At 44.9% G+C, this 16,688-nt stretch overlaps 2 protein-coding genes across 2 annotated transcripts; both read right to left on the bottom strand.

Moving 5' to 3' along the window:
* Window positions 1–60: 60 nt before the first annotated feature.
* On the bottom strand, window positions 61–5,341 carry LOC106750253 (CDC42 small effector protein homolog). Its single transcript, XM_014630452.1, has 2 exons — window positions 4,053–5,341; window positions 61–3,501 (listed from the first exon to the last, which is right to left on the bottom strand). The coding sequence occupies exons 1-2, from the start codon at window positions 4,308–4,310 to the stop codon at window positions 3,493–3,495; spliced, it is 267 nt and encodes an 88-aa protein (XP_014485938.1). The 5' UTR covers window positions 4,311–5,341; the 3' UTR covers window positions 61–3,492.
* Window positions 5,342–9,386: 4,045 nt separating this feature from the next.
* On the bottom strand, window positions 9,387–14,553 carry LOC106750256 (cell growth regulator with RING finger domain protein 1-like). Its single transcript, XM_014630460.1, has 4 exons — window positions 14,349–14,553; window positions 13,542–13,683; window positions 12,846–12,953; window positions 9,387–11,271 (listed from the first exon to the last, which is right to left on the bottom strand). The coding sequence occupies exons 1-4, from the start codon at window positions 14,537–14,539 to the stop codon at window positions 10,789–10,791; spliced, it is 924 nt and encodes a 307-aa protein (XP_014485946.1). The 5' UTR covers window positions 14,540–14,553; the 3' UTR covers window positions 9,387–10,788.
* Window positions 14,554–16,688: the final 2,135 nt, after the last annotated feature.

Here is a 16,688-nt window from a genome sequence, read left to right as displayed (position 1 = left end):
CTCGTGATTAATAATCGGCGACTTTACGATGTATGCGACCGCAATTAACGTGGACCAGTAGACATGTGCGTATCTTTATTCAAGAAACACAGTTTATATATCTGCTTCTGCCGTTCTTTCTTGTCCTTTTTTCTTCTATAAATAACGCAAGCGCATTCCCTAGTATTCTTATAATCGATACGATTGAGTCTCGATAGTAGGATAAGAAATGTGTACAACATTATTATTGTGTGATATTATGATACGATTGTGTGTGTGTATACTTATGTGCGTTAGGAATTACATTAACGTTGTATTCTCTCTTACGTATAAAGTACGAAATAAAATAAAAGAAAAGTGAGCTATTCTCCTGTGTTGTGTATGCAGCGCATGCGCGGTGATTCGTCCGAGCGCTTCGGGTCAGCCGGCGGCGGCCACTAAAAGGCACAATTCGCGTTTTGTCGCGCATCGTTGACTCGCAGCGCGCTTCGTGATTTTCCTTTCTCCGGCTATGTCGCCCGTGAGCACACACATACTTGAAATTATCGCTCGATGTTGCTACATTCGAGCGACTTTCGACAGCAGCGGTAGAATTTAGAACGTTGTTTAACGAGTCGCGTACCCTTCTCTCTCTCTCTCTCTCTCTCTCTCTCTCTCTCTCTCTCTCTCTCGCTTGCTCTTCGGCGACACACGCGCGATTTTATTGCCACTTGATTTATCGAGTCGGTTACAAAAAGGAAAGCGACACTCTTTTTTTTTTACAAGCTTTGGGACGCACATATCCCGTGTCCAACAGGGGAATCTGTTTCTCGGTAATTCTCAAGAAATGTATTTTCAGAGCCGCCATTCAGTCTCCTTGGTATAAAAAAAGAAATTAAAGAGCAACCAAATGTGACATTTTTTGTCAAATTCTAGTAACTAAGACCACTTGAGCAAAAAGTAATATTCACTCTTACTCTTCCATGTCCATCTTCGGATAATTTAACGTACAGCGAGTTCTTTTCATAGTAGGATCAGGAAATTCATAAGGAAAGACCAAGATGTGTAAACGATACAAATGTATGCTTTCAGAACAATTGGCAGCAGACAAGACGGCAAAAAATTAAAAAAAAAAATATATATATATATATATAGAACACCTATATTTTACAAATTTAACGGTAACTCGGGGAAAAATGTGACTGAAGTGGTCTATTTTGGACGATAGTGAATTTTTCGGCCGGACTTGTCAAGAATAAGTGACAAAAGGTGATTTTAAGTGATTGAATGGCAGCATGTTCCGCTGTATTTTCTCATTACAATACGAGATACGTTGCGAAACTCATCGAGAAGTGTCGCGAGCTTTTCGCGGCCCATGTGTATTGATTCGAATAACTCATCGGATCGTTAGATGTAAATCAAATGCGAGTCGCTCGATCGCTTCCTCCTCGTTTCGCTTGCAACGCGCAGTGACCGACGATCCCGCGGTCGGCGTGTAACGAAGTCATAGAAAGTCTCTCCGTGGCTTCGTTGCGCATCGATCATTTTCTCTTCGTTCATTTGTACGGACAAGCGGCCGGCTGCCTAAACAATTCAACCTGGCGAACGCACGAGCGGCGCTGGGCCGCGAATCGGAGCGCAGAGTTCGGAAACACCATCGTCCGATGTGCGAGCGAAACAGGCGCTCCAGTTTAGACAACGAGCCGCCGTCTTCCGTCGCTTTCGTTTGAAGAATTTGCAAATCCAGACCCGGTCGAACCGCTCGATTGCGTCGTGTTCCCGTGAGAGAGTGGGCGCTCTTCAACTCGACGACAACGACGACGTTTCACTCTTCGATCCTCGCAATTCTGCCGTTGTTTCGCAAGGGAAGCTCATTAGCGGAGATCGCGCTGTGTCGCTCTTGACGCAATACGGACGGCGAGGAGGAGGAGGAAAAACAAATGTCGCGCATCGCGTCAACCACTCTCGCCGGGCGAATCTCGACGCGTGCGAAATATTAAAGTACATTTCACAGGAGAACGTTTTTTTTCATGATGAAAGTCACCAGCTCGCGCTTGGAGACCGAGAGAAAAAGAGAGAGAGAGAGAGAGAGAGAGAGAGAGAGANAGAGAGAGAGAGAGAGAGAGAGAGAGAGAGAGAGAGAGAGAGAGATAATCGAAAAATACATGCTCACATATAAGGAAAAACAATCCTCGACCTGCTGTCGAGCGGCAGTGCCTCATTCGTCGGTCACTCCTCGACCTGACATTTCAACGCCGTTATTCCACTAGTCGCGAGACTTACAATTAAGCGTGAAACTCCGCTCGTTCGCGCGAGTCAAGTCGCGCGTTCACTCACTCGCCCGCTCGTTTTCTTACAATTTAGCCGCTCGATCGGCCGGATATTAAACGCGCCACTCGACATTGCGCAGACGAGGCTCGTATTTCTAAACGCGTGTCGAGGAGACGCTCAAACTTGTCGTTAATAAATCGCACACCATCGGTTTCCCTAAATGTCCAGTGTGGCGACCGGACGACACGAGTTTCATAAACGTGCGCTCGCTGCTCGGGACCCGACACGCTTCGTCTTGACCCGCCGGGAAAACGGAAACTCTCACCGAGTCGGCCATCAGCCGAGCGGGATGCTCGCACGAAGCGGACGCATGACGGCGCACTCGTCGTCGAGGTAAACGCAGTCTCAAACGCGAGATCGTTCGAGGAGCGACAATTCTCATTCAAAGCTCACACCGACGGACGGGCTTGCGAACACCCGGCATGCAATCATGTATCGCGCGTCTTCGTATGCGCGAACACACGTCAGTAATAAGCGCGTAATCTCGCGTCAGTTCCGCAACGGTTGCCGCAGCGCGGAGCCTCACAAGCACGCACAATGGGGAGCGCAAATGAGAGAATGTAAATGAGAGAACGCAGAGGCAATCTCACGAGGCGTAACGAGGCGTAACGCAAGTTCATTCTGCAAAAGATCAGTGCTGTTTCGCCGATAACAATAACAAAGCCGGACCGTCAACACGAGAAGGGAGAAAACTGTACTTGGCAGACTCGGAAGCATCCGAACGGGAAGACACACACACACACGCGCGCGTTCGTTTGGAGAGCGCGAGATCGCGCACGAGCGGACCCGTAAATAATAACTTGTGATACTTCGCGCGTTTTCGAGATACAATGGTGCGCGTGTTATAACGGCTGGCAGCTTCCTCTCTCTCCGAAGGTATGTTCGTCTGATGTATATATGTATATAACGGCGGTCTTAGCTCTCTAGTCGGTTTATGTGTAAATGCAATCGTGTACGCGTGGGCACGTGGTGTGGGCACTCGACGTTGTCCGTTCGACAAACGTGGAACAACATCGGTACGAAGAAAAACGGAAAAATACAGAAGACGGAGTCAGTCGTTAGTCAGGCTGGCAAAGCTCTCTCCTCGTCCTCCCCTCTCATCCCTCCATTCCCCTTTCTCATTCGTCCATCCGTTGTGTCAAAATGTCAGTTGCAGGGTACTCGGGTTCTCGTCGTCTGTGACACTAACTCGCAATGCTATTCTCAGCATCCCTGCAACACACGGAACAGTGTTTGCTGGTGTAAGGGAGGGGTGGGATTCACACCTTGAGAGAAAAGCAGAAGCCAATTGGAAGCCAACATCATAACTGCTTACTATCAGTGCGAGTTCCAAGTTGGCTTCCGCTATTCTGCTTTTCTGTCAAGGTGTGAATTTTCCCTAACAGTTAATTTCATGTCCATAGCTTAGAGGGAAAAATGAATTACGTCTATTCCTTCGGCCTTCACTCTCAATCACAGCAGGTATTAACCTACCAAGACATATATATAAGTATATTACAGCATATTATATCGTTATATTATTATAGTGTGCACGCAACAACATTAAAGGTCACTCGTTTGAGAGACTGCGGCACTTGAAATTACCTGACAATTGAAGAAAAGCGCCTCCTGATATGCTTTATCTTGGGAGTTTCTCACGTCCCAGATACAAATTACTGGGAGTCTGCTGAATACACTGAAAAGGGAGTTTCAGGGTCGCTTCTCAGGTTCCCTATTCTAAAGATTTAAATGTCCACGCAGCTCCGAGAAAGACTTAAACGTACCTTGGCACCGATATTGGTGTCGTATCCACCTTTTCTCTGCATCTGCGCCTGTAGATTGGCCAACTGCGCGATGGACATGTCGACGTCGCCGCTGCTTATGTGCGCGGTATGTCGGAAGTTGGTGGGCACGCCGATCATGCTCCGGTCTATCCTGAGCTTCTGGCGTTGCTGCGACCGGCCGTTCCGCGTCCTCGCCGGCGGCCGCTGGGTTATACAGCACGTGAAACACTGCACCCAGAGTTCGCTGCTACCGGCCATCTTGCGGTATCCTGGAGCGTCGCTCCTCTTCGAGAAAAGGTCGCGGTTGAGTCACGGAGATAACCTCAAAGCAAGTTCGCTCGATCCGGTGGCTGGAAATCTCGGCTGGCCGGAACTCGACGTCCTCGGCCCGTGGGAGATGCGGAACGCAGGAGCGAACGGTGCCGACACACAGGTGAAGCACAGCAGCCTTCTATCTACGAGCGACAACGTTACAGGTTAGGTGAAGTCCTCCGAAGTCCGCGGACCAGATAACGTCGCCTTTGTGGCCGTTCTTTAACCTTCGTCTCAACCTTTCGGCGCGTTCTCAGCGGCCGAATCGAACAAAACAAACATCTCCGTCGGACGAGCAACTCGCGAAGGACATCGTCCCCTGCGAGCGCAACACACACACACACACACACCGAACGAGACGAGGATTCGTTTCGGCGACGATACTCGACGGCGACGGACAAAGGCGGCGATGCCGCCGCAACGAGCGCTGTTATGTCTAACGCCCGTTTCACACACGTGCCGCGACATATGCTGTGTATGTGTGTATGTGTTCGCGCGCACGTCATCCCAATGACGTGTCCCCCTGTGAACGCGTGAATAATATTCTTCTCTTTTCACTGTATAATTTACTTATTAACACTGACCCCTTGCAATGATCTAACCGGGCATATAGAGCGATATGCATTAGGCAAGTATAAGACGTTTGCGTAACGCGCGATCTTGAAAAGCGAACTGGCGAAATGATATATATGAATTAGATGTTTGGATAACATTACCGGCATACCAAGCTCGATTTCTATCCGGCTGAAAGCTTTGCAAGAGATCTGCTCACGGAATCGCGATCGATGATCGCGATATTCAAAGTATTTGGACAGCACACAATATTTAGAAAATATTTTAAATATATAGGTGCGAAATATTTCGTAAATATTCTAATATCCGGGAAAGTCTGGAGTATACGAGGAAGGTGATAACAAATATTGAAGATTTTTAAAAATAATATTTTTCATAAACAATAAAATCATGTTTTAATTGTTCATGAGAAATATTTATTATAAATATTTTTAAATATTTATCGTGCCACGTTTTACCTACTTATGAAAAATCTTCATCGTAAATATTTTTGAACATACTTATCGTAATCTTTCTCACATCAGACATCCCCAGACATTTGAATATTTACAAAATAACATCAATATTTTTTAATATTTTATAAATATCGTGTGCTGTCTGGATAAGGAACGATAAGGAAATACCATTCATTCACATACCAAAGAAATAAGAAGAGATAGCAACAAGAAAAGATATCGTAGCGAGGAGTGATGAAGAGAGGGACGAGAGAGAAGGTAGTGCCAGCTAATACACTTTATTTAAATAAATTACGTACAAGTGTGCTCTTCTCTAAAACGAAATATTCCATCTATATCCACATTTTCTCTCTCTCTCTCTCTCTCTCTCTCTATCGCTTAAGACATATATAAATTAGGATATTATTAATTTCTTTTACGGTAAATTGACTGCAAAGGCCTTCGCTCTTGTGTATTTTCGATATTCTCCCTCCCCTCCCCCCTAACCGCGTACTCGCTCTTGCCGCGCTCGAGAAGTTCTCGAACACCGAGTCCCTTTCTCTTCTTCCTCGTCGCTTCTCCGTCTCATGGGATGCTTCCGCCTTTTCTTAAATTCACGCAGACGTTGTTAGAATTATCACAGTCTGTCTATTTACAGCGCGTTAAACATTTTAACGTGATGGTCTTAATCTACAATTAATTCTCTCTCCCTCTCTCACTCTCTTTTTCTCTCGGGAATCTCTACGGCGAGAATACTCCGTGCCATGTTTTAAACGCTAAAAGACCCCGAGGGAACGCTATTTCATAGCGCCAACGCGAGGCACCGGATATAAACCCGCGATACCCTCGCAAAATAAAAAAACAAAATACCTCAGCTACGTGGATCTTTCTCTTCCAAGGAGAAAACTTACGTATTAATCATAGATACTAAGTAATCGGACAACTTAACCTGTTAACCGGGGAATTCCTTTTTTAATTACGCAACACGGACGTATTTATACGTCCCGCTTGGTTAACAGGTTAATAGCCACACGCGCGCGCGCACACACACACACACACACACACACACACACACACACACACACACACACACACACACACACACACACACACACACACACACACACACACACACACACACACACACACACACACACACACACACACACACACACACACACACACACACACACACACACACACACACACACACACACACACACACACACACACACACACACACACACACACACACACACACACACACACACACACACACACACACACACACACACACACACACACACACACACACACACACACACACACACACACACACACACACACACACACACACACACACACACACACACACACACACACACACACACACACACACACACACACACACACACACACACACACACACACACACACACACACACACACACACACACACACACACACACACACACACACACACACACACACACACACACACACACACACACACACACACACACACACACACACACACACACACACACACACACACACACACACACACACACACACACACACACACACACACACACACACACACACACACACACACACACACACACACACACACACACACACACACACACACACACACACACACACACACACACACACACACACACACACACACACACACACACACACACACACACACACACACACACACACACACACACACACACACACACACACACACACACACCATTACAAGACTTTCTCGACACAGTGTATTTGCATTTAAATGTACTTAATACAAAAGGTCACATATTAAAAAAATGTCTTTCGCTAATGATGATCTTATGTACATTTAAGGGAATATACAGAGTCGTGGCGTTCCCGACATCGCGCGATATCTCTCTCTCTCTCTTTTCCTCTCCGGTCGAATTCGGCTATTATTGCATCGGGTGAAGTGACCGACTCGACGCTTTGTAGACTTCGATCCCGTTCGGCACTAACGATTTATATGCAAGTGTCAGTAGCATTTCACGCACAGCTAAAATACTTAGAGGCATTCAGCGTGAGTCGCATCCTTGGACGCACGTGATGCACATCGGCACGGATCAAAGGCCATGCATACCTAGGTCGACCGATTTATAGACGGAAAAAGATAATAGCGGCGACGACTCACTTAAACGAAGAAAGGAAATTCACGGTGAATCATAGGTGATAACGCGATAGACGTCGCTTGCGAACGTGAGGAATCGAGGTTATGCCTCGCCTCGGTCGTTGTACATGCAGATTATACACCAGAAACTTTGAACCCTCCTGAATGGCACAATATTAACGTTATTAATATTGGATTGTTCTCTCTCTCTCTCTCTCTCTCTCTCTCTCTCTCTATCACTGGTCTCATCTTCGCTTTAGCTCGACCGATTGTGCGTCGAGGTCTTCATCGTCTGTTGTCTATACAAGCGCCTCGAATCGAAAACATTCAGCCAGGATACGCCGCCGTTCACCGAGTATCTCATATTAATTACGCGTACGAGGAGCATTTTAGATCTATGCGAGCCCTCAGTGCGCACCGGTGCATCCGTCCGTTCAGTGCCGAATTCAACCGTTCGGTTCCAAAAACCTCCGGAAGTTCTCCGTCGGATAGGCCACCCGATTGCCCAACAAGTGTGGGACGGTCGAACTGAATCGCGCGGTGTCCGCCTTACTAATAGAGTGCGGAAGCGCGTGAAGTCCCCCAAGGTCAATCTTCCAAATCGGGTGATGCGAAAGCTGCCCAGGTGAGGAGCCAATTTTGCTCTGATGACGTGACGACTGATAGCAAGCGGAGGGGGTTTATGTTCGGTGTACCGGGTGTCTCAGAAGCAACGGATGTCCGAAGCGGAGTGTGGATACTTCGACGGGGGAAAAACGGGGAGGAGGTGAAGAACTCACGTTCTCCTGACATATACATACAGAGAGATTTTATGTTCTAAAGGAGAATTCCCTGTAAACATTAACTTCTCTTTAATTATATATCAAGGTTGCGTTTAATGTACATATAAAAGTAACTATTTACATGTAAAATATTATGTAAAATATAAATTATATAAAAAAATACATCAATATTGTATATTATACAGAAATTATAGGTGTTTTATATAACTTGTATAGCCAAGTTATATCTTTCATATAATTTCAGATAAATATACATATTTGGATTTCTGGATTTTGTTAGAAAAATCTTTGAAATCAGACTGGGGAAAAAATTAGCCTCCAGGCTGTCGTTCAAAAACGATGGACCCTCGTCGAATTTCCGATCCGTTGTCGCCGTGGAAACTGGTTAATTTCCGATTCCGTGACACCTTACGAGGGCAGTCCGATAAGTACTTAGCCTACAAAAGAAAAACGAAAATTTTGGAAAAGTGGCGATTTATTTCTCAACATAGTCTCCTTTTAGCTCGATACACTTGACCCAGCGATGCTCCAACTTCTTTAACCCATCTGAAAAATACGTTTTCTCGAAGTCTGCAAAGTAGGTCTCCGTGGCGGCGATGACCTCCTCATTCGGCCAAATTGGTCGAATTGGACTACGAACTGCTGCCCCATCCACTGTATTCTCCAGATTTGGCCCCGTGCGACTTTTTTTGTTTCCAAACTTGAAAAAGTTACTCGACGGGCAGAAATTTGAGTCGAATGAGGAGATCATCGCCGCCACGGAGGCCTTTGCAGACTTCGAGAAAACGTATTTTTCAGATGGGTTAAAGAAGTTGGAGCATCGCTGGGTCAAGTGTATCGAGCTAAAAGGAGACTATGTTGAGAAATAAATAACCACTTTTCCAAAATTTTCGTTTTTCTTTTGTAGGCTAAGTACTTATCGGACCACCTTCGTATGTGCGCACAAACAGTTTCACGCGCGTCAAATCACGCGCGAGCGGCAATCGAAACGCTTCAAACAAAACGGATCTCGGTACCCTCCTGGGCAGCATGCTCGTCGCGAAACCTCACGGACTTCCGCAGCTTATCCATAAACAAACGATAAGTCGAGATATAATCTGCGTCGAAATGGTCAAGGCGCACTCCGTGTTCCGCAGGTAAATTTCGCGGATTCATTGTTAACGATAAATGAGTCGCGGGAGCGGGGACAGCGATAATCGCTGAAATATCGATATAATACCCTTGTTTTCAAACAGATTAAATACTCGGCGTGGGAAGAAAGACCCGTCAGTGACGTATCAATCGTCTCTCCCTCTCTCTCTCTCTTTTTTTCCTACGGTGACAAAATCGTATCTGTCAGACTCAAGGATTCAACGGTGGCGCAAGAATCTGTAAACCTTTCAAAAGCGACACGTTTGCCACATGCATCAACCACGTTGATTAATCGACGATGTTTCAGTGACTCAAAAGACAAATTTTATGGCCGGTTACTCGCCAGATTTTGAAACTCTCGTGCAGATTTCAGAACCCGTGTTGAAAACTGAACAAATAGGGACGCCGGTTTTTTTTCTTTTCCCTTAGCCAACTCCACGCGCGCAAAACTGGTCTTTACGCGTTCTAACAAAAAGTCGAAAGAAAAGTTGTTCGGCTAATACCTGGTAAATAATACATTTTAGTGCGCTCGGCACTGTCTGTTGCAACGACTATTTCTTATCCTCCCCCCTCCCCCCTTTCGTTGAGTCGCTGTGCGCAAACGAATTCACGGAGATTACCTATTCGATAAAACGGCGTGTCTCGACCGTAACGATACTAACGGTGGATTTCCAGTAGGAGCGGTTCGTTCTCTAGGGACAAAAATGTCATTAGCTGGAGCGCCTAGAAAACAAAATTCTGGATTCTTAGTATACAGTGGAGGAGGAGAGACCATCCTATCGGACGACAACGACCCGGCCGCTGTGTTGGACGTTGGATCGAGTACGACAACGCAGTTTTTAACGGCAACTATCGCGGAGTTCACTGTTATATGACGCTTCTCGTGACTTCCGGTTACGCGGGAAGAAACGTTGAAATACGTCGAGGAGGAATCCTTCACAATCAAAAAATATATATTCACTTATAACGTTTTCGTGACACACACACACACACACACACACACACACACACACACACCCTCTCTCCCTCAAGATCGATCCCGCCTCTTGATCCGATCGGTAGCGCAACAAACGGCCGGATTCTGGCTAGTGGCGCATAAAAAAACGTAAGCGGTAATACGTAAGCGGTAAGCAAATTGACCAATCACAGCCGATTATTCTCCGACCGTAAGGAAGATAATCAACTTTGGCCAGTTTCCTTATTGTTTACATTTTTCCATGTGCCACTAGCGTCTCTCTCTCTCTCTCTCTCTCTCTCGCTCACTCGCTCGAGGGCGGCATTTTCCACGGAGGCGATTAGGAAAACGCCGAGGACGCTTGGCGGCGCGCTTCGTCGTCCTATCGGGCGAAGCCCAGGAAATCGGTGAGTCTGTCATTCCAGTCGTGTAGCCAATGAGTCGGCCCGTGGCTTGGTTGACGCTGCTTACACGGGTTGATCTCCTTCTCTGGCGGCATATACTCCTCGCTGCGTATGCAGAAATAGCTCTTGATAGGACTGCGACACATCGGGCAGCGGTCGAGCTTGCCGAAGCACGAGGCGCAGATGCAAGTGTGCCTGCATGGCAGGAGGGCGCGTGACAACGGGAAGTACTGGCAGACCACGCACAGCTGCTCGCCAGCGCTATTCCAAAGAGAACCACCGTCCTGGTCGCCGCCTTGACCGGACGCCACCAGGGCGCCGCGACCGGCGCCGCCTCCGCTGCCGGCGTTGTTGTTGTTGTTGCACGGCTCGGCGAGCGCCAACGCCGGCGTTGGGCCCAGCCCGGACGACACGTCGCTCTCGTCGTAGTTGCTGGAGTTGCCCGTCGCCAGATACAGTTGCTGTGGACAAGAATCGCAAAAGACGCGAGGTCGCACGAGTGGTTGACGCATCGCGGTACGGCACGTATCGATCGCCATGTGTTGATCGCTTCGGATTCCTCGTGCCGTTAACTGCGTCTTTTGAGCAAATCAATGGGATCGTTAAGAACATCCCAAAGAATCGTCGTTTTGTTTTATCGAATTTTGTTAATTGGTTCGGGACCGGGTCTAGTTGCTACATTTTTCGCATATTGATTAAAAGAAAAACTTGTACGCAATATCTCGTGATATTGTGTACATTATAACAAATTTGGTATACGGAAAAAATTTGGTCGTATTATCAATTCCGGCTATAAGAACCGGAAATTCTGTCCCCTTCAAGCAGAATGCATCTGGCTGGTTGTTCCTTTTCTGGTTAATTCAATCCGGATTTTTCTTTCCGTCCATTAACAATTTACGTCAAAGGGACGACTCCAGGATGCTCTTAAGGAATCATAGGATATCTTAACATTTTATGGAGAATATCAACATCATCCTTTTCAATTCTGTTCCGCAGAAGAATCATGCATCAACAGTAACCATACTGACTTCAACAGGAGTGATTTGAAAAATCAGTATCCATATATTTTTTTTATTCATTAGAGTCATAGTTCTCGGAGGCCTTCTGCAAATTTCGAAATCATTATTTGCTTCTTTCATACAAACTCGAATCTTTCAGTGAAAAGATTAAATTTGATTTCCTTACAACTCCCATTTTGTAAAATATTGTTTTTTTCAAAACCCACTTCGTGAAGCGATGACTACAATCCTAACGAATAAAAAAATATATTGATATTAATTTCAGATCATTTCTGTTGAAGCAAGGATGATTATCATTCATGCATGTTTCTTTTATAGAATAGAATTGAAATGGACCCAGTGATATTAATATTCACGTATAAAATCTAATTTTTACACCAAGTTATTGTTGAAAATTGTATGTTGTTGAAATGTATATGAAATTAAAATGTATATTGAAATTATTGTTGAAATTAAAATGTATATTGTTGAAATGTATTTAATTAGACATATGTAACAAAAAATCCATGTTTTTAATTTGCAATTTTTTTTTACAACTCCACAAATTTTTACTGCTGTCAGGGTCGTGTGTGACTCCATACTTAATGGGATTGTCAATTCGCGGAATCAGTATCACGATCTCGATCAAGGGTGATCATCGTGCGACATTCAATGTATTAATGCTCGACGTTTCCAACGAGGGTTCAAGGTAACATCTCGTCGGTATCCGACTGCGATTTGACCCGTTACCGAGTAGCCTGATATAGAAATCGGTCGCTTCCCGTTTCGGATTGCAAGAATCGAGAACCGTTATTTCTCTGTCTCTCTCTCTCTCTCTCTCTTTCTCTCTCTCTCTCTCTATCGTTCCTTGTTTCACCAAGAGGACATCCGAGCGACCGACATCAAGACTCAAAGGAGATGATCTTTGTTACTTCGTTTGCTACTTCGCGACCAAAGGGGTCATGGTGAAGTGGAAGACGCTACGATACATCGCAGATGCGGATGATTAACGACGTCGCTCTAATCGGGTAACTCACCTTTAGGCAGGACAACTGACCGTTCGCCTGCTTCAAGTACTGTGCCAAAATCGAAGTCGGCAACGTGCACACGCTGTCCTTGATGTGAACAACGTTCACCAACGCCACCTTAAACATCGCATTAGCTCTCAATCATCCATTATTAATTCACGTCGAGCGATTAATGTCGCAAAAGGTAATAAGCGATGAAACACAACCCGACGACGACGAGCCTCTCTCGTGACGTAAACAGAAAAACACATATTGTACTCAAGTAAATCTCGTTTCAAGTATTTCATAAATTTATATGCTCGCAAGTGTATCATAGGTTCGCCGTAAGTATTGAATTTATTCAAAATATATTCTGAATTCTAACGAGCTTGGTATTTCGATCAAGAATATCAAATTAAAACTAACTAAATTTGAATAATTAAAACTTCAGTTTACTTACTTAAATTAATCAAGAATTTAACTTTCCTTCGATAAAGTTTGTAATATTCTCGAAAGGAAAGAACCAATTCTTTTGAGTAAATGATAATGAGCTTCTCTAATATTTGTGTCGAGTATATTTTGACACTTTTATCAAGAAAAAAAAAAAGAAATATTCTTTGTTCGAGATGACCACTATTTGAAAGAGGAGAAATAAATTGAACATTTGTTTTTTTTCTTTTCGCGATGCAATAATATTTTTCTCCGCGTAATAACAGGTCGACTCACGGTCTCGTCAGGATGCGGGTCCCTGTTGTCTCTCCGTGTGAGGAAGATCACTAAGGGGTAGCAGAGCCGCGGCGGAGTGCCGAGCTCCAATTCCGGCGCCGGGAGCGACAGTCTCAGCGTCTCCTCTCCGTGGGGCTGTCTACTGCAGTCTCGGTCAAGGAACGACGTGTGATCAACAACCTTTCTGATCGTCGTGATCGTGAGCGAGATGAAGTGAGATGGCGAAGTGAAGCTCACGAAGAAGCGCGTTTGATCCGCTCACGTCGGGATTATCGGGATCGGTTGCGTCCTCGCGATGATTCCCGACGTCGCACACCGTGAGGAATATAAATATATAACGTTATTGCGTCGTACAAAAAGTCTTCAAGAAAAAGAAGAAGAAGAATCCTGATGGGATTTTCCGAAAAGTCGCAGAACGGTGAACGCGCGACGTGGAAACGTCGAGGCGTTGCAAATGGTTTCCGAGATTTGACGATGATTTAAAATTCACGAGAGGCTGACACAGAGCGCGCCAGAACGTGACGAGTCCCGGAACGTTTTTACAACTCCGTATATTACAGGTGTCAGCTATCGAGATAAATGTTATTATCGCGTTTATTGCCGGGGCAGAGAAGGGGAAAAATGACCTGCCATTAGGAAGATAACAGATGGCATTAAGACGGCTCTTCTCGCTCGCTCGAGGTAAACGTCAACGGAGAATGGCTCCCGACGCGAATGGCTCGGGGGAGATTTCAGCGTCGCTGCGGGATCGCAAGACTCGGCCCGTCGAAGGCTAAGCCGACTTGCGGAATCGCTCTCGAAGGATACGTTTGAGGTGGTGTAAGATGTTGCGCGTAACCTTGCAGAAGGGTTCCGTTCAGGGACGCGTCGCGCAGCGTGCTCCAAGGCTTCCACAGCGCCAGATGCAGCTCCCTGATACTAACACCCCAGATCGCCTGCAACGAGTACTCCACTTGGCTGGACACTTCGCACTCCACCTCTAGAACAGACGTTTCCATTTTTCTTTTTTTTCTTTCTTTTTGCCTGCCTCTCAATCGCACCGACCAAAGATCGCTCGCTCGGCGAATACCGCTCGAGAACGTGTTTTCGCTGCATGACAATGAGTGTTTTCAACTATTCTAATCTCGAGAAGAAAACAACGAGCAGAACGCGAATCTATGGATAATGAGTATTATTGTCGATACCGGCTAGGAGCAAGAATAAATCAGAATTGAATTCGATTAATCAGCGAGGAGATTTATCGTTTCATTAAAATCAACGTTTCTCATTTCTCGAAGATAACGTCGTTAGTTAATTTGAAAGATGGCTAACATCATCCACATCTGAATTTTAAAGAATATCAAAGAGTCGCCCAAACGTCAGGGTCAAAGTGAAATTTACTGACACGTGAGCAAGAAAAAGAGAGAGCGAAAAAGGGGCGAAAAAATCGCGTGTGATTCTATTTTTTCTCGATTCTTTAAAGTATTATATAATTTCTTCTAACTCGACGTTTAATCTAAATTAAAGCTGTATCTATGTTTATCATATTTAAATAAATATCCGCTTATTGATGAGGATGTTAACTAATCAAAACAGAGATTAAGAATATTTAATGAGGATATCATGCAAATCTCGGGATTCTGATAGAAGAAGCTCGAGAATCACAATCTACGTCACACATTCCAATCTTTCGGAATCTGCTCGTCAAATTTTTGTCTTTTCGCATGAGATCATGCCGAGCGCGTTTCGATTGATTGATTGATTGATTGATTGATTGATCGATAGATCGATCAATCTCTCTTCTCTACATACAAGCGAGAAAAATCGGAATCACGAACCGGTAGATATTTAAATGTAAAGACCGGCGATTGCGTAATTTCCTTGGACCGTGCACGGCGACAATATTGTGCCAGACAATTAAAAGAGAGACTTTGACTCAAATTGAAAAAAATTATGCCTCATCGATAGTCAAGTAATTCTTGATCCCCAGCATGTCGTCATTTTCACCTACTTGTACTGTGTGGTCATGCGGACATTGCGGACGGCAGCGATTCATCTTGGAAAATTTATGTATCGTCTGGCGAAAAAACAATCTTTTTTTAAGGTAATTTTATCAGCAGCCTGCCGTATTTTCAGTAGGGCACGTCAAGGGAGCCACTCATAAATTTAGTACTTACGAGGGTGGGGTGAAAAGTTTCCGGTCTGAAATAGAGATGGCGCCAGCAGGTCTAATTTTTGGCTTGTATTCTATAGTATTATATCTTAATAAATTGTATATAAATTTTCAGGTAGATTGCTCTGTTTGTGTACATTTGAGAGCCGATTAAATAAGACGCCTCGATTGCTTACGTGAAAATGGAAAAGTCAGAGAAGCGTGCGGTCATCAAATACTTCTATTTAAAAGGCCTAACACCATTACAAATTAAAGAAGAGCTGGATTTCACACTGAAAGACTCTTCTCCATCATATTCAACGGTTAAACAGTGGGTTTCTGAATTTAAGAAAGGTCGCACGAGCACTTCTGACGATCCACATTCAGGACGCCCCGTTGAGGTCACAACTCCCGAAATGATTGAAAAAATTCATAAAATAGTGATGGAGGACCACAGATTAAAAGTAAGTAAGATAGCTGAGACTAGGATGTCAACTGAACGTGTGCGCAATATTTTACATGAACATTTGAGCATAAGGAAGCTCTGTGCTAGGTGGGTGCCGCGTTTGCTAACGTTCGATCAAAAATTCACCTGGAAAACTGTTTCAATCAAAAATTTGGCGCTGTACAAGCGAAACCCCAGCGAATTTTTGCGTCGATTTATAACTGTGGATGAAACTTGGATTCACCACTACACTCCTAAAACTAAACAACAGTCGAAACAATGGATTGGACCAGGTGAACCAACCCCAAAGAAGGCAAAAACAATTTTATCGACGAATAAGGTTATGGCGACTGTTTTTTGGGATGCAAAAGGAATTATTTTCATTGATTACCTGGAGAAGGATAAAACCATCACTGGTCAATACTACGCAGAGTTATTGCAGCGTTTGAAGGACGAAATGAAAAATAAACGACCTCACTTGGCGAAAAAAAAAACCTTGTTTCACCATGACAATGCATCTGCCCATTCGTCGGTCGTTGCGATGGCTAAAATCAAGGAATTGAAGTTCGAA

This window comes from Dinoponera quadriceps, unplaced genomic scaffold (genome assembly GCF_001313825.1).
Source record: "Dinoponera quadriceps isolate SergipeBrazil2010 unplaced genomic scaffold, ASM131382v1 scaffold4988, whole genome shotgun sequence".
In the NCBI taxonomy this organism is placed as follows: Eukaryota; Metazoa; Arthropoda; class Insecta; order Hymenoptera; family Formicidae; genus Dinoponera; species Dinoponera quadriceps.
Note: the sequence above shows the minus strand (reverse complement) of the source record. Positions and strands in the feature narration are given on the sequence as shown.